This window comes from Podarcis melisellensis, assembly GCF_964234715.1.
Source record: "Podarcis melisellensis genome assembly, chromosome: 7".
Lineage (NCBI taxonomy): Eukaryota > Metazoa > Chordata > Lepidosauria > Squamata > Lacertidae > Podarcis > Podarcis melisellensis.
The window spans coordinates 88532903-88555475 of NC_138539.1; the positions used below are offsets into that span (position 1 = coordinate 88532903).

Genomic DNA, 22573 nt, shown 5'->3' on the forward strand with positions numbered 1-22573 from the left:
CAAAACACACTCTTGACACTGAAAGTTTTCCACTCTTATCACCGGAACCCAACTTAACCTTGTAGGTGAAATGTGAGCTTCTAAATATATTTCTGCTTCTGCTTTCATTTCCCCAAGTGGCACCTGCCTTGGAGGTGGCCCAGATCAAACCCAAGTGTGATCTGGATGGCAGCTGCATGCTAGAGGTATGTTCCGGTAGAGGAAGGCACAGGAACGTGCTATTGTGTTTCCCCCACTATTCTAAACCAATCTAAAGTTGGCAGTGTAACCCAGAGACAGAAATAACTTCCCAGCACCTTCAAGACATCACCAAAAAGCTGTCATGCAACAGATCAGAAAAGCAAACAGTTAAGATACAAAGGCTGAGTTTTCACAGGGTATTTTTATTAATAATGTCAATTAATGTGTTACACCAATTAGGTGCCTGTCATATTATTTTCTGGGACAGAAAGGTAAAAAACTAAAAGAAGTAAGGCCTGCATTTCGTGTGGCCCTTTCCTCCTTCCAATTTGGGCTTCTACAAACTTCTATTATCTTTCTCAGAAGATAGTGATTGCTCTTGACCCAGCATTTGATAACTAACAGCAGCCACACCAACACTGAGAAATGAAATGTAAAATACAATGAAATAAAACATAGGAGATATGAAAACATAATAACAGCTCACAAAAAATCCCCTTGCTTTAGTGTTCCTTCTTCATGGAAAACTTTAAATACGATTTTGTCTTTGAAAATACAATCATAAAAATAATTACATTCTTAATACAAGAGTATTCTTTTAAGTCAAACAACTCAGATCCATTGGTAGGTTTGGTAATAATGGAAGACTGATACAGAATTATTAATACATTAAAAAATTATTTTTTGCAAAGTCTTGCTCCCCAAATCATAACCTGATATTTAAAAAGTAGACCCATATCCCCATCCAATGACATAAATTACAACTTCCATAACAAAAATAAAAAACAGTTCCTGATTCATACTTTATTTTGGAATACTAGATCAGTAAAATGTCCTCACAAACAGAAATGCAGTGTACAAAACCACTTTCTTAAAGCAATTCTTGATCATTAGTAAAACCTTTGCTAAAGGCCTGTGTGAAATGCATGATGGGAACGGGGGGGGGGGGGAGCAGGTGAGGAGTAGATCTCTCTCCAATCTGCAGACTTAGCCTGGATTCTGTTTTTCTAAGTCGCAGCAGAGCATGACAGAATGCTTGTAGCTGGTTTATCTAGAAGGTTGCACAGGAACCCTTCTACCCAAGCTAGAATCAATGAAGCTGCTCACCTGGAAGCACATCCAGAGGCCTTCCTGGCCACTCAGAGCTCTGCCACAGCACTATACTGCACATGCACACACAAACATGTACACTGAGAAAGGGGTGGAGTATATTTCACAGCATTTAATATGGTCTATTTAGAGGTTCTTTCTGTTTTGGTTTGTTTCTGCTTTTTTATCTGTATAAATCCATACTGTACATTATTTGTATATACCTGGCACTTCCAAGACAAAAACCAAATAACAGCAGGGACATCAGAAGGACTCCCACTGGGCTGTGGGGAAGCATCCCAACCCTTTTACAAGGCCTTGTTTCTGAAAAGTACTAACTCTCGTGGAGAAGAAGTTCAATAATACAGTTACAAAAATGGTTCCTGCAAAGTCAGCGTACCAAACAAATCCCCACCTTCTGCATTAAGGGCAATACACACAAACCCTCACTCTGCTGAAAGGTTTTCCTCAAACGGTGTAACTACACAGGGACTCATTTCCCTCTCAGGCCCAAGACAGGGACGCCTCCTCCTTGCTGCATCTCTTCCTGTCCTCCCATTCACACCCTGCTATTTGGGAAGGCTTTTGTGTTTTCTTAAAAAGTCCTCTGCACGTCTTAAGAATTTTTACATATGCATTTTTATGCCTTCTTAAAAATGCACCAATACATATATATTATTATTTTAACCAAAAAAAAAAAAAGGGACACCTGCTTTTTGATGGCCACACTAACCAGTCAATTAGTATTCTGCTAATTCAGATGAGGAGGTAACTTTGTGCTTGTCAAAAGGGTTAGCCAATCAGAACTCCATTGAGCCTACTTTTACTGGGAACAGGAGGTACCTGATGTTCCTTCATTTCATTCTTTCACTTATGTACCTGTCCTTAAAAGGCTGTAGAGGCAGAGCAGGCTCCCTCCTCAAGCTCTGCACGTCTGTCTTGGGCCTGAGTTTAGTGAAATTTACCAACCAGGGGGGCGGATACGAAGATGCAGCAACTGAAATTTAGAATACACACTCTGCTCAAAGTAAGTTTCACAAGGGAAAAATAAAATTGCACATATCTGGTAATTTATTCTAGTTATTGTGCTCTGTGATCTGTTTAAAAGGGACAGCAACAGAAGCTGCTTCCTTATTAAACGTGCTGATCTAAGCTCTAGGATATATCATAAATATGTACATCTATAAATTAAACATTTAATGAAATATACAAATAAATTAGTTTAAAATAATTTGCCTAAATAAAATAACTTTTGTATACACTTCCTTGCACGGGACATTTTGTGGGATATAGATGACCTTTCTGCACACACCAGTCTGTAAAGCCCTGCCAAACCGCCAGACAGGCCAGAGAACGAAAGGAAAAAGGAAGATGGAATGAGAGAGGTGGGCAGTGCTTGCCACAATTAACCCCTTCAGGGAGCATTTTATCCTCCCTACACGCTTCAGAAATTAACAAAAAGCTTATTACGTGACCAATTTGCAACAAGTGATGCATCTACAGGGTCTACTCAACCCCGTCCATGGGCTGCTCCATTCAGGACACTAGTGGAGGCTGGTCTTATACAAATTCCTTTGCATGGGCCGAGCTGCCCTCATCACTTCCTCGATATGAAAGCAAAGCATGGGCTTTCTGGGGCTATTTTGTTCGCTTCCCCTCCACAGGCAGACAATCCAAGCCAGCTGGTCAGTAGGGCACCAATGGACTATGACAGTGGATTGCCTTTCCAGTCCCATCGGCAGGAAACAAAGCCCTCTAATTCTTTGTATGCGCAGTGGGGCCCATTGACACCAGCGGCAGATTCAATATACATGCAGCAAAACAAATGGTCCTGTACTCAAATCTGGCTCTAATCATTCTGAACAAAGACAGTCCCTCAAAGCTTCACAGTGTGGCCAGTGTGAATGATTAGATTAGGAACACAGGAGCACGAGGAACATGCTGGGAGTTTTCATGGGAATTTTAAACCTTCCTCTGGTGGAAATCATGCAGATGGAGGGCAGAACTGTGTAAAAGAGCCGCCTTTCATCACACCAGCCTGTCCAACTTGAGGCCCTCCTCCATAAGCCCCGGCCAATTAAAGTTAGGTAGGTGGTGGCCAGCAAGGGGGGGGGGGAGATGAAACTTTAATTCATAGCACCCCATTTGTGGATTGTCGTCTCCAACTATGATGTCATTTTGGCACCAGAGGAAGATCTGAGCATTTCAGCATATAATGTGAGCTGGTCTTGATTACAATTTTACACATTCTGCTGGATTGTATGAGTTTGCTTTATTTCCTGCTTCTACTATGCAATATATACCACATCTCAAGGCTTGGGTGGGGAAAACAAAGTCAGTTTATCCACCTTCTTCCATGCTCTGGAGGGATCCTGCCAACAGGGAGGGTGAAAGTAAGGGCGTCCCGTCCCCCACCTCTGGCCTTGATTTTTAAACACAATTTCCCTCCCATTGGAAATTAAATGGAGTGAACTGATGGGCTGACGTAATTTTCTCCCTGGTTTGGGGACATCAGGGGAGCTGGGAGGCTGTGGATCCTTTGGCTACTGAAGTTGTCATGACAGCACAGAGGAGAACTCCAACATCAGATCCCCCTTAGGATCAAAGCTCTCTCTTTCCACCAACCAGGAGGATCTCGGGCATCCTATGGCACATGGGGTGCCTTCATTGGATTTGTAAAGCACAGGAAATAAAACAGCATAAAACCAAACATAAAAATGTTCTGTTACATTTATCTGTAACACAGCACTCATCCAGAAGGTGCCATTTGCCTATGACCTGACCTTCCCTATCCTCAGTTTCTGGGTGGTGGCTGAAACTTTCACTTTGGGCCTGATATTCCTTTCTGGAAAGTCCCTGGTGGGCCAACCTGATCTTATGTGGAAGGATACTGCTGGGATAGAAGACTCAAAAGAGGATTGATGCAACCTCTCTTGAGTGGTTCCCCCTTCCCTACTTATCTTATTAAAATAAAATGCATACATACATAAAATTAAAACTCTGTTGCTTGCGTTCTGAATTGAGCTTTGTCTCCTCCTTGACATAGTGATGGGGTGCCTTGGACCCCTTGAGTTGCAGGGGAGGGCAGGATGGAAAGCTTGCCATTTGGGGAGGGATTGTTCCTGCTCTGGCTCTTAGCTGAGTGGCAGGTAGGTCAGAAGAGCAGCCTGCTCAGTGCTGCAGCAGGGCGGGAGAGTGTCCTGGCTATCTTGTAGCTTGACTTGAACTCAGCTCCAGAGAAGGGATAGACAGACGCTCTCCCTGGAAGGCCTGCCTGCTTACAGAAAGAGGCAAAAAAGAATTCAGAGACACATCCCTTCTAACTAAGGCTGCAACCCTAACCCCACTTACTGGGGAGTAAGCCTACTGAATAGGGCTTACTTCTGAGTCGACATGGTTAGGATCACACCGTAAACCTCCCTATTGTGGTCTCTTCTGTCTGTTCTCAGGAAAGAAACAGAAGGAGCCAGAAGCACCTGCCAGTGGATGCTGCCTCCCAGCTGCCTTACACAATATGCCTGAAGAGGGAAAGACGCTGGAGCAGCCCATCCGCACAGCAGCTGTCTGCTTTCCTAAGATCACACAAAACTCTGGACTGAGGCAACAGATATACTAAGGAGTACCAGAGAAAAATTTTGTTACACTTATGAGACATTTCTTTGGGAGGTGCAGAATAATAAAGATCATTTATATTCCACTTTTCAAGCGTTTGAAGCATTTCACATACATTATTTGCCACAACCCTGCAAGATAGGCCAGTATCGTTATCATTAATGATGATGATTATTATTACTATCCCCATATTGCAGATTGGGTGGTGAGGCAGCCCTGCCCTTGGCCACCTAGCAAGTTCACCGCTGAAGTGGGTTTTCAGCTGCAAACTTCTTGGCTTACAACTCATGCTTTTGGCAGGAAAAAGAAACGTCATATAAACTTAGAAAAATAAACATTAAATTGTTTTCTTTAAAAAATACAGGGACACATACCATCTTCTAAGCAGAGATCACTGAAGAGAAGAGGTGCTTAAGGATAACAATTAAAAATTGGTTTATTCTAAACATTCATTGGAGGTTGAAAGAATTTTACCTTTTAGCATTGAGTGGCATTATTTTAAAAAGGGGGGGGGTGTTACATTTTTTAAAAATCAGATTTTTTTTTTCTTGGAATGTTTCTGAATGCAATGATACATTAATTGTTCTTTAGACTGTTCCTTATTTTCTTCCTATCTATCCTCCTCAAAACAAAGTTGAGGGGAATTTGAAGGGGAGAGTTATTGATCCTGTTTACTTTGTGTGAAGTGGCATCCATTTCTATTGGCTTTTTGTGGGAGTGGGGAATCCATCTAAAACATTTGAAGAAAATAAAAACATCTTCAAAAATAACATTTAAAAACGATGGAAGCTCTTTCTAGTACAGCTGGGAGAAGCAGCTCTACACTAGTACCAAGGTAATATTTCAGTTGTGTTATCCTTCTTGGTCTCTCATCACCATGGAAAACAGCAGGTGCAGGACTTCCACAGCGGCTACAGTTTTTCAGTCTTCTACTTTAAAAACCTTGTAAGAACTGAATGAATGCCACAGAGTTGAGAATCCCCACATTTATCCAGCAACTTCTACAGAGAACCAACATCTGATTTTGTACCAAATGATTAAAGCTATCTAAAACTATTTCAAATGAGTACCGAAACATGCCAATCTCAAATTCCATCCAACACAATTGCTAGTTTAACCTGATCCATCTACGTAACCATTTAAAATGTTCCTTTTATATTATGTTATTTCCGGAAGAAGTGTCACAGTAACAAAAATGGCACATTCAAGATGGCCCTCCTCTTGGCTGTATTAAACCTATATTGACCACTAACTGAACAGGATTGACAAACCCTTTACATCATGGTGCAGGTAAATCTTCTTCAGTCCATCCTGAGCCATACCAAACAGGGCACTAGGGACGATCTTACTTCTTTATGTTCCATTTTTCATCTCCCATTCCTAGAGGGGGAGACATTATATCAAAGTCATGTAATACTTGACTCAAGTACATCTAAAATGCAAGAGCTGTTCAGTGGACTTTACTGTATTCCAGGCTGCCACAACCTATGCAGAAAAGCAATTGCAATTTATGCAATTTATGGGCCGAATTGCAATTTTGCAAGTTAAAATAATCTTTGTCAAATCTGTATTTACTTCACATGAACTAGAACATGAGGTTAATACACAAGAGAGACATGCTGCCATTCCATTATCTGCAGCTTACTGGAAGGGAAGAAATCAGGCAAGTCCAGAAAGAAATTCTAGAACCTAAAATTCTTACTGACTTGAAAAAATAATTGTACTATTTAACATCCTGTGATTCTTTGTATATCCGCCCCTGCTCACTGCTGGAATAAGGCGCCAAAGGCTTTCCGCTGTGGTAATATGGCTATACAATTTCAAGAAGTTACTGCAACTAAGGGCCTGTTGGAGGAGTATGTGTGAACTTGATAGAGCAGGACTGTAGTGGTGGAATCCAGCCCAGTTCCCTTCCTACCTCTGGGGTAGGAGACTGGGGCTCGGGACCTTTCAAAACTTGGCTTCCAGAGTTGTGAACTGTGTTATATTACTTGTGGTTTGTACGAGTCCGCTGTTTTATTTGATTTGTTTTGTTGTGTTGTGTTTCATGATGGGCGTAAAGCCGAATAAACATTTGTTGTTGTTGTTGTTGTTGTTGCTTGGCTTCCAGCCAGAAGAATGGAAGTAACTGGACTGGATAGGACCAGATCGCAAATGAGACTGCTAAAGCCTGCCCCATCTCCTTAAGGAAGGGTGCAGCCTAAGGTGTAAGCAAAATTCCCCCTTTTAAATCAAAACTGTGTATGGATTTTATCTCATATACTAGGCTTGGTCCAAGACGTCCATTTCTCACATGACAGCATGCCATGCCTTCTACATGAAGATCTGCTTGCTTGAAAACACCCTGAAGTGAAAACTACACACCCTGTTAAAACCACAGAAAAAGGCCTTCCCTCTGAGACAGCATGTGGGACAAAATCCTCATGGTTTTAAACCAGAAACTCCCCACAAGAAAAGCGTAATAAGAAGACTGCATCATCTCTGCGACTGAGATAATGCCCCGTTTGTGTCTCCTGCACCCACCACCAGCTACTGGGCAAAGCATTTCTTTGTAACAAAAATGTGAATCACAGCATCAGAAAAAAAGATATACTGGAAACTGGACTGCAGTGCAGTACAAAACAGGCAACCAATGAAAAATGAGGCAGTCAGTTGTTGCCCAGGCACAAGTCTTGATGTGAAGTTTGTTTCTGGGGGGAAAACCTACAACTGAAATTATCTGAGGCTGTTAAAAATGAGGGAAAGTGTGTTTGCCTCCTGTGAACAGTTGGCAAGAATACAGACAGAGGAAGCAAAAACAGAACTCTGAGAATGGGACTGTTCCACTTGCTAGTGGTACAAGAGTTGGTAGAGATGATTGCTGCTAATTTTAAGTGCTAAATTTCTTTAAATCATGTTTAAAGTGAAAATGCATTTAACATATTTATTATGTAATTTGATTTTTTTTAATGGAAGTTTAATGGAAGTTTTTGCATGGTTAAAAGTGCCCCTTTTAAGTTATTTCCTTGCCAGTGTAAATTCCTTTTTTAAAAAACATAAACCCCTGGCTCGGGAAGTGAATTCTATACAATACCAAGCACAAGAGTCCAGTAAGAAAAATGCAGACCTTTGACAGGAACGAATGCTAATCCCAATTGTATAAAACCAAAGTAGAGCCAATTTTCAGTTTTGTTTCAGTTGAGTAATTTGACCTCATGTATATCAAGATTAAAATAGTGAGGTCACACCACAGATAGATAAAATTTAGAAAGTACTTTTTCACATCATCAAGAAAATGAAAATATATTAGAATAAACAAGGAAATGTATGCAATCAGTGACCGAGAACAACAAAGCATGTATGAGTAAGTATTTCAACAACTTAGGGCTCATCAGCCCTTCTGCTTGGCTCAAGCCTAGAAAGCATGGCTTTGTGTGGATTTCTGCTTGTCCCACACCTCCTAAGCACAGGGCTGAGTGGTTTTGCCCTTGCCCCGCTGCTTTCACCAGAAAAACCCACTCTGTAGCAATATATAGGAACAGACACCAATCTGTAGAAAACCAAACTGAAATTTGCTCCAATTCAGTAGCAAAGATCAGGTCTCCCTGGGGAAAGGGGCAGAGCAAGAGCAAGTCTGGATGAGTCCTCATTCTTGTAAGCCGTGGGAAATACAATAACTTAACAAGGTTTCAGCTCTTAAAGCAAAATACCAGGAGTGTATAATAGGAAACTGAGGAGTCACTGAAAATGTTCAACTATTCTTCCTTTCAGTGTGAACTAAAAGAGCAATCACAGCCTTGTAGGACAAGATAGCCATTAACTTTTTCTTTTCTGAACAGTGGCAACCCTTTCAGAACCAAAGTGAGACAGAAAACTGGCTCCTCTAGTGTGGGCAAAAAGCAAATAAGCCAAGCCTGTAAATATTGGCAGAGTAACATCGGACACTGAGGCAGATCTCACCTTTGCCTTCTGAAGCACGTGGCCTCTGCAGGGAGAGGTGCTTGAGGAGGAGGGTCTTTTCAGGACTACAGCACTGTTCACAGGCACAGAACATTCAGTATCACTTGTATCACAGCTGGAGATAGGTGAATTCTCCAGAGTCTGATGCTTTAGAACTGGAGACTGTAAGAATACAAAACCATTTGAAATCATGACAGCTATCAAAACCTGCTCCTTGGTCTCAGGAACCATCGTGCAAATTTAGGATGCAATAGCTTAAGAGGTGTGCAAGTGGACCATGAGCAAACGACTTTCCAAAATGTATAGATGGGACTACAGAGTGTGACTGATCTGAGATGGTTTACTAATTGCCTTTATCTGGTAACAAGATCAGTACTTTAATGCAGTGGTTCTCAATTAGCTAATTACTGAGGGGCCCCTATTTTTCAAAAGTTAAGCACTGACCCCCTACTTTCAAATTTTTTGATACTGCAAAGCAATTTTTTGAACAAAATGTTGGCTAGCCCCTAATAAGCAATGAATTTTAGGTATGCTAAAAAACAAGACTAGGGCTAAGCGATATCTGGTTTTCAACATCGTGATACATCAGCAGCTAAACATCACAATATTCCGATATATAATGACGTCTGAAATTGGAGATCAGGGGTGGGGATGAGGGAAGGAGCAGCCATGGAGATTGGATGGGGGGGGAGGCGAGGAAGGGGAGTCACCTCCACTGCATGGTTTGAGCGGGAGGAGATAGGGATGGGGTGTGCATCAAGTCACGATCAGCGGGGCAGCCAGCGAAGATGCCCTGCTGACTGAGAAAAGCTGCTCTGCCTCAGTGCCAGGGGAAGGTAGCGCCACAGTTCCTTGAAGTGAGGGCGATCAGCTGCCCTGTTCTCCATCAGCGTGAGGGAAGGCAGCTCAGATCAGCAGTGTTATCGGCTGAGATCATCATGTGATATTGACGACACCTTGAAATTGGCTGCTCTGCTCTCTTTCATGCAAGGAGTGATACATTGCTGCGTATTGCCGGGTCAAAATTGTTATTGCAGTGTGATTTCAAAACAGGTTTGGGCCAATACATTGAAAAATTGCAAAGCGATAGAACAGACCATAAAATTTGTGATATTACCATGCAAAAATGACAAAAAAATCACTTGGAGGAGGCAAGGGACGGGGCCACGGACATCCTGGGTGTGTTCCACTGACCCCCAGGGCCCCCCGGATCCCTAACTGGGAACAACTGCTTTAATGGAAGTACCTGTGCAGTTGAGGTTCCTGATTTAGGCTCAATCGCCAGTCCCAATGTGATGCCACCTGCCAAAGCTTTCTTCAGGTTCTCTTTCACCTCTGTCAGCTCTAGTTCCAGAGTAACACGCTCAGACTCTTTCAACTTGCACTCCTCTTCCAACTTCTTTAGTTTATCTTCAAGGATAATTAGTGTTTTCCTACCTGAAATTCAGAGGCAAGGTAAGTGATATCTGAGGCAGGGGGAGATTTGTACATTCCTAGTTACTCAATGAGGCCACAACCCTGCAAGCAACTTCAAGACGCAGGCATAAAACTTACTGCAATTTGACCAGGTACAATCTTGGTTTCTTCCTCCTTTGTAATATTTGGTTGAGTTTAAATCTCTGTCCTGGTGCCATTACCCCTATGACTCCTTTAATGATTATTTAGTAGTAGTAATAGGAAGAACCAATGATAATATTTCTGATTATGTTTAATGTGTTTTATGCATTTTTCCCCTATTTTATTTCCGCATATTGCTTTGGGGCATTCTGTTGTGGGAAAAGACTAACTAACTAACTAGTCATATACCTTCTCCTGCTACTGGAAGTATCTTTCCTGAGATTCTGGTCATACAATGATCTAAGAAGATCAAACACCCAGCATACCAGCATTTGCTTCCAGGGCTGCTCTAAGGTCTTTTCTTTCCTTTCGAAGCTGAGCCAGGCGATTCCTCAGAGTTTCTCTTCTCCTCAACAGCTCCTCCTCTTTGGTCTGTAACCTCTTTGCATCTGCTTCAACACGGTTCTTTCCATATTTGTACTGTTCAGCACCTACACATAAAGGTTAACTGTTAGACATCTGAGAGCAGGAATGCTATTAATCTTACCTTCTTATATGGCTCAGTGGTTAAGTATCTGCTTTGCATGTAGGAGAGCTAAGGGTCACCCCCTGGCACCTCCAGCTTATGCTGGGAATATGCAGTGTTTCTCAAACTTGGGGTCTTCAGCTGCTGTTGAACTACAACGCCCATCAATCCTGACAACTGCTACTGCTGGGTAGGGATGGCAAGAGTTGCAGTCCAACAACAGCTGAAGGCCCAAGTTCGGGAAACACTGCCCTCAAGAGCCACTGCCATGTAGACAATACTGAGCTAAATGGATGAAGGGTCTTGACTCAGCATAAGGCAACTCCCCAGGTTCTTATTAATCAAAAAGCTAAGTCCCAACACAGACATTCTAACAGCCATTCAGCAGATGTGGCTGTTTTCCAAGGCATACAAAACTTTTCTCAAATGTAACCACCAAATCTCTGAACCGTATTCCAAGATCTCTGCTTGTGACATCTCTTTCCCAGTGTGGTTGCTGTACCCATGCAAACTGTGGTTCAGGGGTGTAAACCTTTCAGCACATTTGTTTTAGCTTCCCGGCATGTTTATGAACCACACATGACACCTGTAGCCTTGGGATGTCTGTCACTTGTGTGGTTTGTAAAACACACCAGGAATCAAACCCATGTGGGTTTAAATACTTGGACCAAAGCAAGAGCAGTCAGGAAGGCTGTGGCAAACATGCCAGCGAAGTTACATGTAAAGGAAATCCAGAACGGTTCCAAAATTCGTAAGTAATGAACAGGAAGACTGAGAAAAGAAGATGAGAGTTTAATTAAGTTCCCTAGTTGTTCAGTGATTAACTAGTAATTGGAAATCACCAAATTAATTACCAAATGCTAACTGGTAGGACTGTAACTTTCAGATGACCTGAGAGTTAAGAAGGGCATGTGTAAGAAATGGAAGAAAGGAAATCACAAAGGAGGAGTAGCCAACAGTTGCAGTGGGAAAGTCAGGCTGGCTAAAGCTCAGAATGAGCTCGGGCTCCCAAGAGAGGGTAAAAAAAGATAAAAAAGGTTTCTTTGGCTATGTCAGAAGTAAGAGGAAAAACAAGCAAGTGGTCGGTCCTATGTGTGGGGAAGAAGAACTACTCAACACCTAAAAAAATTCCTTCCAGTAGCACCTTAAAGACCAACTAAGTTAGTTCTTGGTATGAGCTTTCGTGTGCATGCACACTTCTTCAGATACACACGAAGTGTGCATGCACACGAAAGCTCATACCAAGAAGTGCAAGAAGTGTGCATGCACACGAAAGCTCATACCAAGAACTAACTTAGTTGGTCTTTAAGGTGCAACTGGAAGGAATTTTTTTTGTTTTGACTATGGCAGACCGACACGGTACTCAACACTTACTTTGCCTCTGTCTTCACCAAAAGGAAAGCGATGCTCAACATTGTGATAACAGAATAAATGATGTAAGGAAGGAGCTGCAGCCCAAGGCAGGAAAAGAGAAGGGAACACCTAGCTACTTTAAATGAATTCAGAGCTCCAGGGCCTGATGAGCGACATCCAAGGGTACTAAAGGAGCTTGCGGATGTAATTTCAGAGCCTTTGTCTATTATATTTTAGAATTCTTGGAGAACAGATGAGGTCCCCACAGACTGGAGGCAGGGTAATGTCCCCATCTTCAAAAAGGGGGAAAAGGAAGACCCAGGTAACTACCAACCGCTGAGCTTAACATTGATATCAGGGAAGGTCCTAGAACAGAAAATTCAAGCTTCTGTCTGTGAGCATTTAGAAAAGAAAGCTGTGATTACTAAGACCCAGCATGGGATTCTCAAAATAAGTCATGCCAGACCAATCTGATTTCTTTTTTTGATCAAATTACAAACTTGGTGGATTAGGGAAATGCTGTGGACATAGCGTATCATGATTTCAGTAAGGCTTGTGACAAAGTCCCCCATGATATTCTCGCGATGAAACTGGTAAAATGTGGGTTGAACAAGGCAGCTGTCAGATCGATTTGTACCTGGTCGATAGACCAAACCCAAAGAGTACTCATTAATGGTTCCTCATCATCCTGGAAAAAAGTGACAAGTGGGGTGGCACAGGGTTCTGTCCTGGGCCCATTGTTCTTCAACGTCTTCATAAACGACTTGGATGAAAGAATTGACAGGATGCTCATCAAATTTGCAGATGACACCAAACTGGGAGGGATAGCTAATACTGCAGAAGACAGAATCAGAATTCAACATGACCCTATCAGATTGGAGAACTGGGCACAAGCTAACAAAATTAATTTCAATAGGGACAAATGTAAGGTTCTGCACTTAGGCAGATGCATAAATATAGGCTAGGGGGACATCTGGTTTACTAGCAGTACATGTGAAAAGGATCTAGGGGTCTTGGTGGACCACAAGCTTAACATGAGTCAACAGTGTGATGCAGCAGCAAAAACACTATTCTAGGCTGCATCAAGAGAAGTCTAGTGTCCAGATCAAGGGAAGTAATAGTCCCACGCCATTCAGCCTTACTCAGACCACACCTGGAATACTGTGTCCAATTCTGAGCACCACAATTTAAGCTGGATGCTGACAAGCTGGAACGTGTGCAGAGGAGGGCAACCAAGATGATCCAGGGTCTGGAAAGTAAGCCTTATGAGGAATGGTTGAAGGAGCTGAGTATGTTTAGGAAAAGAGGAGACTGAGAGGAGATACGATAGCCATCTCCAAATATCTTAGGGTCTGTCACATGGTGGAAGGAGCAAGGTTGTTTTCTTCCTGCTCTAGCTCTGGAGGGTAGGACATGAACCAATGGCTTCAAGTTGCAAGAAAGGAGATTCCAACTAAACATTTGGGAATAACTTTCAGACAGTAAGAGCTGTTTGGCAGTGGAACGACTCCCACGAGAGGTGGTGGACTCTCCTTCCTTGGAGTTTTTTAAACAGAGGTTGGATGGCCATCTGTCACGGATGCTTTAGCTGAGATTCCTGCATTGGCAGGGGGTGGGACTAGATGACCTTTGGGATCCCTTCCAGCTCTTAAGATTCTACAATTCTATGTAGCTGATTAATCAGTTAACTGATTAAAAATATTTTAACTGACTGAAAAAGTGGATTTTTCTTTCCTTAAATAGGAAACACTCACTAGAATTGCTGCGTTTTACATTTGAAGCAGATTCTGATTTCTTTTGTGGGTTGTTTAATGTTCTTCCTTTCCCCATTATTCCATTTGTAGCAGCAGAAGCCTTCTTTCCTTTAAACTGATAGAAAAAAAAATATGTGTTTAGTAATTAAATATATATTTAGCAGTAATTATTCAATGACAGGGTTTACACTTTTCCTAGATCAAAGCTTCAAAACTGTCCCAAGCTGCCCAATTGAAAGGCAGGTTACAAGTTTAAAAAACTAGGTCAGCTGGGAAGGATGCTTCTTCTAAAGCAGCAAAGATAAAACAAAAAGCACCTGCAGTTTCTTACTGAGCAGCACACAACAGTGAGACTGCACATTTCTTAAGTCACAGGCTACAGGTGACTATTCAAAATTTTGAGGAACCATTCAGAATGTGCCACATGGTTTTGCAAGGATCTATGTTGCTAATTAATCGCAGTGCATGCTGCTCAAAAGACCACATTTTGTCCCTCTCTTCAGGAACCTGGGAAGGAAACAAACCACAAGTGCTGGCTTACTGTTTTGTATAAAGCAGAATTTGTGGTTCACTTCTCGACTAACAAATTACCAAGGTAAGCCAGAAACAAACTTTGGCTTACCATCATGGTTTGTTGGAAGAGAAACAAACAATGAGTGCTGGTTTACTCCCCAGGACATTGGAGAAAGAAATCAGGGGAGGGAAGTTGGGGGGGTACACTTGAGCAGAATTGCTTGCCCCCTTTTGCTATTGTTTGAAGTGAAGCATGAATCAGGTGAGTGTGAAACTTTACCCCCCAAAAAAGGAAGTCAATTTCAAATTTGCATACAAAAAACAGAATTTCAACACTGACTTCAAAAGTAACTATACTGCCAGATTTTGGCTTTTCTACCTCAAAGCTGTTTTACATATAACAATTTCAAACTTGGGGAACATGTACAGTTGCAATCAAAATTATTCAACCCCTATTGCAAATCAGGTTTACTATCAAAATTTACAGGCTTTCAGCTGTTTGCAATGAGCATTATTATTATTATTATTAATTGAATTTATATACCACCCTAAACCCAGGGGCCAAAAACAAAGGCAATTGAAATAGCTCAGAAAACACCTTGGGGTGGATTCAGATGAGCAGCTTAGTTGATAAGCTACCAAAGCATTTAAACAAACAGAAAAAAGATGCTCCACAGTTCAAATATATTCCAAGATAAAGTGGTGACCTTGCCACTAGGTTGTTACTACCTTGCCAACAACAACATCCTGCCCAACTGCTTGTGAAGGTTTTCACCAGCTCATTTTTAAATCTGAAAATGCCCACCATGGACGGGGTTCACAGACTGTTTTGAGCTTCTGGAAGAATAACACCCCAGAAAGAATTTGAAAACAGAATGGGGCATAGAATTGAGCACACATACAGATTCTAAATTTAACTTTTGTATTCAAAATTAGTGGATGTTTTCTTGTGGAACTGAAGGATGCCTCCTATACAACAGAGTGGAAAGGCTCAGACAGTATGAATTACATGGGGTTTCTGTACTCTTAACTGTCAGTACAGTGCTGCCAACACCTGTGTGTGAATGTGTGTGTGCATGTGCATGCTCTACTTTTAAAATCTAGCCCAGGCGTGAACAACCTATGGCCCTTCAGATCTTGTTAGATTCCAAATTCCCATCACCCCATGCCAGCGTGGTTAGTGGGACTTGTAGAACAAGGACATCTGGAGGGTCAGTGGTTGGTAGCTCTGACCTAGACTAACCCAATGAAGAGAATCCCCTGGGAGCATAGCATGGGTTGATGGGCTTGTGTTTTATTTCACTGATTCCTCCACCCTCCAAAAATATTACACATTTTTATGTGATTATTAACAACACAATGGGCAATGCAGCATGCCGCCTTGTTTAATTTTCAAGCGTTTGGTGCCAGTGCATTATCTCAGAGATACACAAAAGAAAGTTGGATTAAGAGAAATAAGCAGCACAGTACCTGTGAGACAGATCCCCTCCCCACAGCAGAGGTATTAGTGACAGATTGAGCAGAAGACAGATTGGATGAGACAGGATATTTATAGTGGTTAGAGGACAGTTTGTCAGTAGATAACCTATTGGTTTTTCGGTCTGCTGGTGGGTAGCGTGCAAAGATTTTCGGAGACGGCAAGTTATCGTACAGGCCCATATTATCATAAAGCCCATCTTCTCTCATGTTTCTGCCACGAGAAGCAGGAAAGCCATCTTCCGGTTCCCACTGAAACACACATACTTAGTAAATTAACACAAACATCATGCATTGGGGGGAAAACATGAAACCATTAGAGAGTTATCTCTGAGATCCCCTTCTCGGCATGCATTGCCTCCATAAGGATCTGCTCTAATTTTAATTACCATAATTCTCTCAGTTCTTGAGTTACTTTTGGAGGCTGTAGTAAGGTTCATCAAGGCTCTACTGAAAGGGATATCATGGGGTTGCCATCTTGGGTCTATTCCCCACACGGCCATAATATGGGAGGAATTCAGCATCATGCTGTTAGGATTGTTCAGTCAGCACAAGTATTTTTGCTTGCCAGGTGGAATGATCTCCCCTCTTCTCCCCCGTGAACTGTTCTGGGGGATTCTTCTGACCCCCCAGAGCCAATTTGACAGGGGGGGGGGCGGGGAGAGAAAACGTTCTGCTGTGCTAATGGGACTCATTGCGTTTGCTCCTGCCACCACAAGTATTTAGTTCAATCCAGCCCTGTGATGCAGCATTTATGCTATCTGTCCTTATTGAACCTTACAACACAAGTGCCAGTGACATAATAAAGATACAGAAGTTGGCTGGTGGGTCAAAACCACAAGGAAAATGAGATAGCAAGCATCTGGCTATACCATACTAGGATGTGGCCTGGTTCATATGTAGAGAAGCTGCTTAAGAAACCAGTTTGTTTTGGTAGAGACGACCTCAAACCAGTTTCCATGATGTCCAAAGCAGTTTAAGAGCTTCCTAGAAACCAGACTCTCATCCTGGTTTGAACACAGAGCTTAAACCACAGTTTCCTAGTTTGAATATAATGGGGAAATGGTTTAACAAGTCAAGAAGTCTCCTTTGCAGCCAGGAGAAGAGAAAGGGGATGAAGGAGACAGCAGCATCAGCAGCATCATTCTCATTTCATTCTTAGTTTGTGAGGTTCAGATCTGATCAAATCTTAACTTTAAACTTTTCTCTGGGAGTTGCATTAATGCTTTGGCTAATAGAGGACTATTGAACTGTATATATTTATGCTAACTAACATGGGCATGCAGAATTAAAACTATATGCCCTACTTTCAAAGAATCTGTACTTGAGACCTAGCAGTATGTTGGGATCATGCCCAGTGAAACTCTGACAAGTGACTTTGGGGGCTCAACACACGTAAATGATTTGACCTACACAAAAATCAATTCTTACTGATCCATTTATGCAAGGAACATCGTCATAATGAAGTGCCATTCCGCTGGGACAAGCGTAGCCATTGGCAGCATTTCCTCGATAAGGATTAGTAGACAGAACCCGTCTGTTCATAAAACTAAAACAAAAGCAAAAACAGAACAGAGTTTATGCTGAAAGCACACACAGGGAGTAAGCATGATTCACCCTTCATCTCCCCCCCCCCTCAAATTCTTCCTTGCATTTCTCCCTTCCTACCAAAGGTTTTTTCATTACAAACACACCCAGTATGGTATCACAGGCCGAAGTGTAAGCCAGGAATCTATCATTTAGCAATGCACTGTGTGGGTGGCGGTGGGAGAGCAGTTCCTGTACACATTAATTGATTTTAAGGAAATATAGCTATGTACTACCCATAGCAATGGAAAGAAGGATTCTGAAGAAAAGGGCTAAAGATGGCTACAAGATTTTAGGAACAAGGCTGAAGTTTTAGGAAATGAAATGATACTCTTAAATTTTCCTAGTGGTAGGAAGTTTCTCAGGAAGGAGAACGTATTTTCTGGAAATGAAAGCATGTTGTTGCAAGTGGTGTCAGCAAATGGCTTCAGCTTTTTTCATCACAACTTGTAGCTCCAAAATGACAAATAATGGGAAGAGATGGACTTCACACCTCACTAGAAAGAATCATTATAAACATGCTCTTGATTATACAAAGGTGGCTTTTCCCCTAGGGCCTGTCTGTAGCCAGAGGATGATTGCTGCACCCCAATGCTGTTTTGGGCAAGTCTGGGGCCTAATGGATATACTGCATATACAAGTTGCTTTGATTAAATTAGTAACTTGAGACATCATTAGAAAACTGCCAATTATGAATTACTAATAAAAACTTGGTCCTAAGAGAAATGCAGGGTGGGTCCTTCCTCCCCAAACCATGTATTTTCTCTTTGAAGTATCTGGCAGTGGTTCAAGATTTCCAAAGCTTTCTCTGTTTTTGCAGGTTGGTCCTCCACATGGTAATACTGATAACACTTGAAAACTGCCATGGGGGGCTACTATCATCTATAATTATAGGTATGTTAGCCAACAGGGAAGAAGTACTTCATTTGATATTTAAAGGGGGTTTGAGTTGACAGTAGGGCTTCAACATGTAATTAATTGGTTAGATCAATCTATTTCAACACTTTTAATTTACTTTAAATGATGTTAAAGTATCATGCAGAATATTTTAAAAATAATACACATACATTTATTAACAGTGCTTATAAAACTGCAGTTGGCAAGCACCATCTGAAAAAAAACTTCCTCCTTTGCTTTTTGCTTCAGAAATACTGCTTTTAACCTTATGCAGATTTATTGGTTATTCAGCATTATTAATCAATTAGAATTTATTTGATTGGGCTGCAGCCCTAATTCACAGCAGGTTTTTTGTGAAGCATTTTGAGTGAACACGAGTGTTTAACAATAACATCACAATGCTCTGATACTTCATTCAAAAATAAATCTCACTGGCTTCAATTGAATTTACTTTTTGGCAAATGTGTTTAGGACTGTAGCTTAAGTTGTTTGATGGATCAGAAATGGATGCCTTCAGCTTCTACTCACAACTTCAAGCTATCACAGACAAATCTGGTACCACTGGTCTAAATTAAGCCAGACTATGGCTGGCTGAGCAGCCTAATCCTAGCAGAGGGGAAACAAGCCTTTAACCAGTTGGTTTAAGCCTTTTGCCAGTTGGTTGCCAGGTTACATGACCGGGGAGGGGGGTAAGGAGCCTTCCTCTCTGCTCCTGCCCCACACCCCTTTTTAAGGGTTTACATCAGCTGGGATGGAGGAAATACAGAGGTACATCTCTGGCTGAGCAGAGGATGAGGGAGTTAAGCCGACACAGTTCCTGAAAATGTTCTTAACTGGTTTAGCTCCTCCTACCAGAAGGTCTGTTTTGCGGCTTGAATGACACTTGCCGTCACATCCACATCTATGTAGTCATAGTGCAGAGTGCCAGGATCTGCAGAGGAGCCACTTTCAGCCAGCAAAATACCAATCCACCTGCCCATGTCTTCTGAAGATGAAGCCTACACAAAGATGGGGAAATTTCAGGCAAACATGCACTCTCGTCGCTTGAAAGGCATCGTTTTTCATTCAAGTGTACTTTTCCCCCCTTTATCAAAAACAATGCATTCTAGTGAACTCATGCCTCACTCTTCAACATAAAAACATTTTCAGGACAGCTCACCAAAATCAAGCTAAAAACAAGAAGAAGAATGTACAAAAACAAGAAGTAAGCAGGATCAAAGCAGCAATGAATACAATTACACAAAATTAAAAGCGTAAAGAAAGTGTAATTGGCAACAGAGGCACCTCTGTAGAGAAGAGCATTTCATAAGTGGGGCACCACAAAAGAGAGGTCTCTCTCCAGTTGCCGCCTCCCTCACATCAGATGAATGGCACATTCCCCCCCCCCCCAGGTGACATGAGAGGTGGGAAGCCGCCAGTTAGCTAGCTCTATTGCTTAGAACTGTGTTTCCCAATTGGGGGCCATATGGCCCCCTGGGGCTGTTAAGGATATTCCATGGGGGGCAAGGTGAAAATCATGTAAATGGGAGGCCACAACATGAGGCTAGGGGGCCACGGAGGGAAGTGAGAAGTGAAGATTTTTATTCTTCTAATCCTGATTGGCTAATTATTATTAAATTCTTATCCGCTTGACTCCTTTCTGCCAACTGCATTTTCCTGGAACAGTCCTGATTTGTTTCTGGCAGAAGAATGTGATTGCTCAGGCTCCCATTTTGCCCAGTAGAGTCCGCGATCCAGAACCCCCAGGTCAGGTAAGTGTGGTGGTGGGGTGGCAACGGGCAGCGCTGGGCGAGACTGAGCTGCTTATTGCTGCCGGCAGGGCTGGACCCGTGGCATCATAGGCCTGACTCCACAAGGCGCAGGTGCAATCCACCCCAGTGCCTAGTGGATCAGGGCCACTGGATGTTGTCAAGGGGTGCAGGGCCCATCGGCAGAGTCAGTCTGGCTCTGCAAGGTGAGGGGTTAAATCCACCCCAAAGTGTCTACTCAGAAGAAAGCAGGACTGAGTTCAGTGCACCTTACTCCCAGGTAAGGGTGTGTGAGTTTTATCTAGGTGGCCAGGGCTCCTCCGGATAACAATATATTTTTGCACCAGGTCAGTGAGGATCACTTGCTTTAAAAAATTCTCCCACATATACAGAACTCCCTGTACACCTCGGTGCCAATTAAGTTGGGTCAAATAAGTGTTGCTTACTTTTTGTAACACATGGGAGATGGATCTCCCTCGGGAGGTTCTGGACTCTTCTTCCTTGGAGGTTTCTAAGCAAAGGTGGGATGGCCGTCTGTCAGGGATGCTTGAGCTGAGATTCCTACATTGCAAGGGAGTTTCACTAGAAAGAACCCTTGGGCTCTCTTCCAGCTCCATGATTTTATGTTTTTTCTGCTTCAACAATATTTCATTATGTTCCTATCATTTTATGCAATTACATTTTGTATAAAAATGGCAAAAAATGTTCTGTTTACAAACAAAACATTTCAATAGCTACCTTTCTACCAATAGGATGGGAAGGGGATGCGCGTAGCCAGTATTTTTGCTGGGTGGGCAGGCTTTCGTTAGGGTGGGAGAATCTCCTATTTGTATTGATTTTTACTTATTTTGGGGGGGCAGCTGCCCCCACCCGCCTTGGCTATGTCTGGGGGGGGCACAGGAAGGAAACAAGATCGTAAGGGGGCCGTGGTCTGAAAAAGGCTGGGAAACGCTGGGTTAGAGCATGGTGCTGATAATGCCAAGGTCGCAGGTTAGATTCCCACACAGGCCACCTGCATATTCCTGCATTGCAGGGGGTTGGACTAGATGACCCTTGGGTTTAACTCTACAAGTCTATGATTCTATGTTATAGTACAGCATAGGCAATAATGGCAGTATTGCCATTATACAATCATACAGAGAGGTTAATGAGAGAAGCACTACATTCAAAGGTAAATATTATTTTGTTTACCAATTATCTTCTCCTCATGGACTTATGAGAAGTGGAAACTAAGAACTGAAGAGAGAATCCATCTAAGCCACTTTCTGGCCTGATATTATAGTTCAATAGTACAGTACACTGCCTTGCAAATTAGGGTAATCATGAGACTGATGTGCCCTACAGATAAGATTTGGAAGAGAGATCAATTTCCCCCAAAATAGAAGCAATTTAAATAATGGAAGCACTATAATAAAGAAATTTCAAAAGCTATAAATTGATCCAACCGTGAAATGTGTGGGACAAGAGTGGGAACAAAGGAAATCCTGCTTCCAACATATAATTGGAGAATTTCCTAGGTATGGCTCACATTGTTTGGTCAGAGAATGGGATTTTGCTTATGTCACTACTGGCAAAGGATAAGCACACTAAACAACTTAACCTCTAATACGGCAACCTCTTGTGCATTTCGAAGCAGGCGGAATGTCAAGGGGTGTTTGGAGTCCAATCCTGGAATAACTTCACAGCCGCGGAGAGGAATAGAGACAATATGGGTCTTTAGATCTGTTCTGTCTTTGTGGAAAATGAGCTTATTATCTTTCACTCTGCACCAGCGCTCACGCCACCGGTTATTTGACAGCACATTAAGATATCCTGCAAAACACAAAGACAGGCACTTTCCACTTAAAAAAAATCCAAAAAAAAAATCATTCAACTGGACCCACCACAAAGACCCCAAAATCAACGGCAAACTTGTGGTCATACAAATGCCCTTCTCTCTCTGCAGTGGCAAAGGAGCGCCTGTGGTTGTGTCACCACAACACCATGGGCTCCTTTGAAATGATATATACCCACAAGGCTGTATTACTGGTCAGCCTGCGTAAGGTGTATAAACCTCAGGACAGAGTCATATGAATATGTAAATGATTTGACACACCAATGCTTATTAGGGTTGTTGTTCATCTCAGCTGTATCATAATTGTGTTTATCGGGGGACGGGACAAAATCATTTTTTAAAAAAATCAAGTCAACTCTGGTGCTCATCAAAATTAAGGATGTGAAACTGAAAAATAAAAACTACAGCTGAGCTGAAACAGGGGGTGCTTTTAACTAAAGCTTTACTGAGCCACAGAAAAGACGTCTCTCTTTGGGCACTCTCCAGCTGGGGTGGCGGAGACAGCGCA

At 42.3% G+C, this 22573-nt stretch overlaps 1 protein-coding gene across 5 annotated transcripts in view; it reads right to left on the minus strand.

Moving 5' to 3' along the window:
- Positions 1–363: 363 nt before the first annotated feature.
- The window catches only part of AFAP1 (actin filament associated protein 1), a 50469-nt gene continuing 28259 nt past the window's right edge, over positions 364–22573 (minus strand). For 2 of the 5 annotated variants that reach the window (XM_081917780.1, XM_081917781.1), the window contains exons 10-18: positions 21832–22043; positions 19336–19481; positions 17413–17548; positions 15994–16251; positions 14011–14125; positions 10704–10868; positions 10067–10257; positions 8821–8982; positions 364–6261 (exon numbers count right to left, since the gene is read on the minus strand). In XM_081917780.1, the coding sequence (XP_081773906.1) occupies positions 6235–6261; positions 8821–8982; positions 10067–10257; positions 10704–10868; positions 14011–14125; positions 15994–16251; positions 17413–17548; positions 19336–19481; positions 21832–22043 (1412 nt within the window). In that variant the 3' untranslated portion in view covers positions 364–6234. The remainder of the gene's footprint in view (positions 6262–8820; positions 8983–10066; positions 10258–10703; positions 10869–14010; positions 14126–15993; positions 16252–17412; positions 17549–19335; positions 19482–21831; positions 22044–22573) is intronic. The other 3 variants (XM_081917782.1, XM_081917784.1, XM_081917783.1) reach the window with 3 other exon arrangements.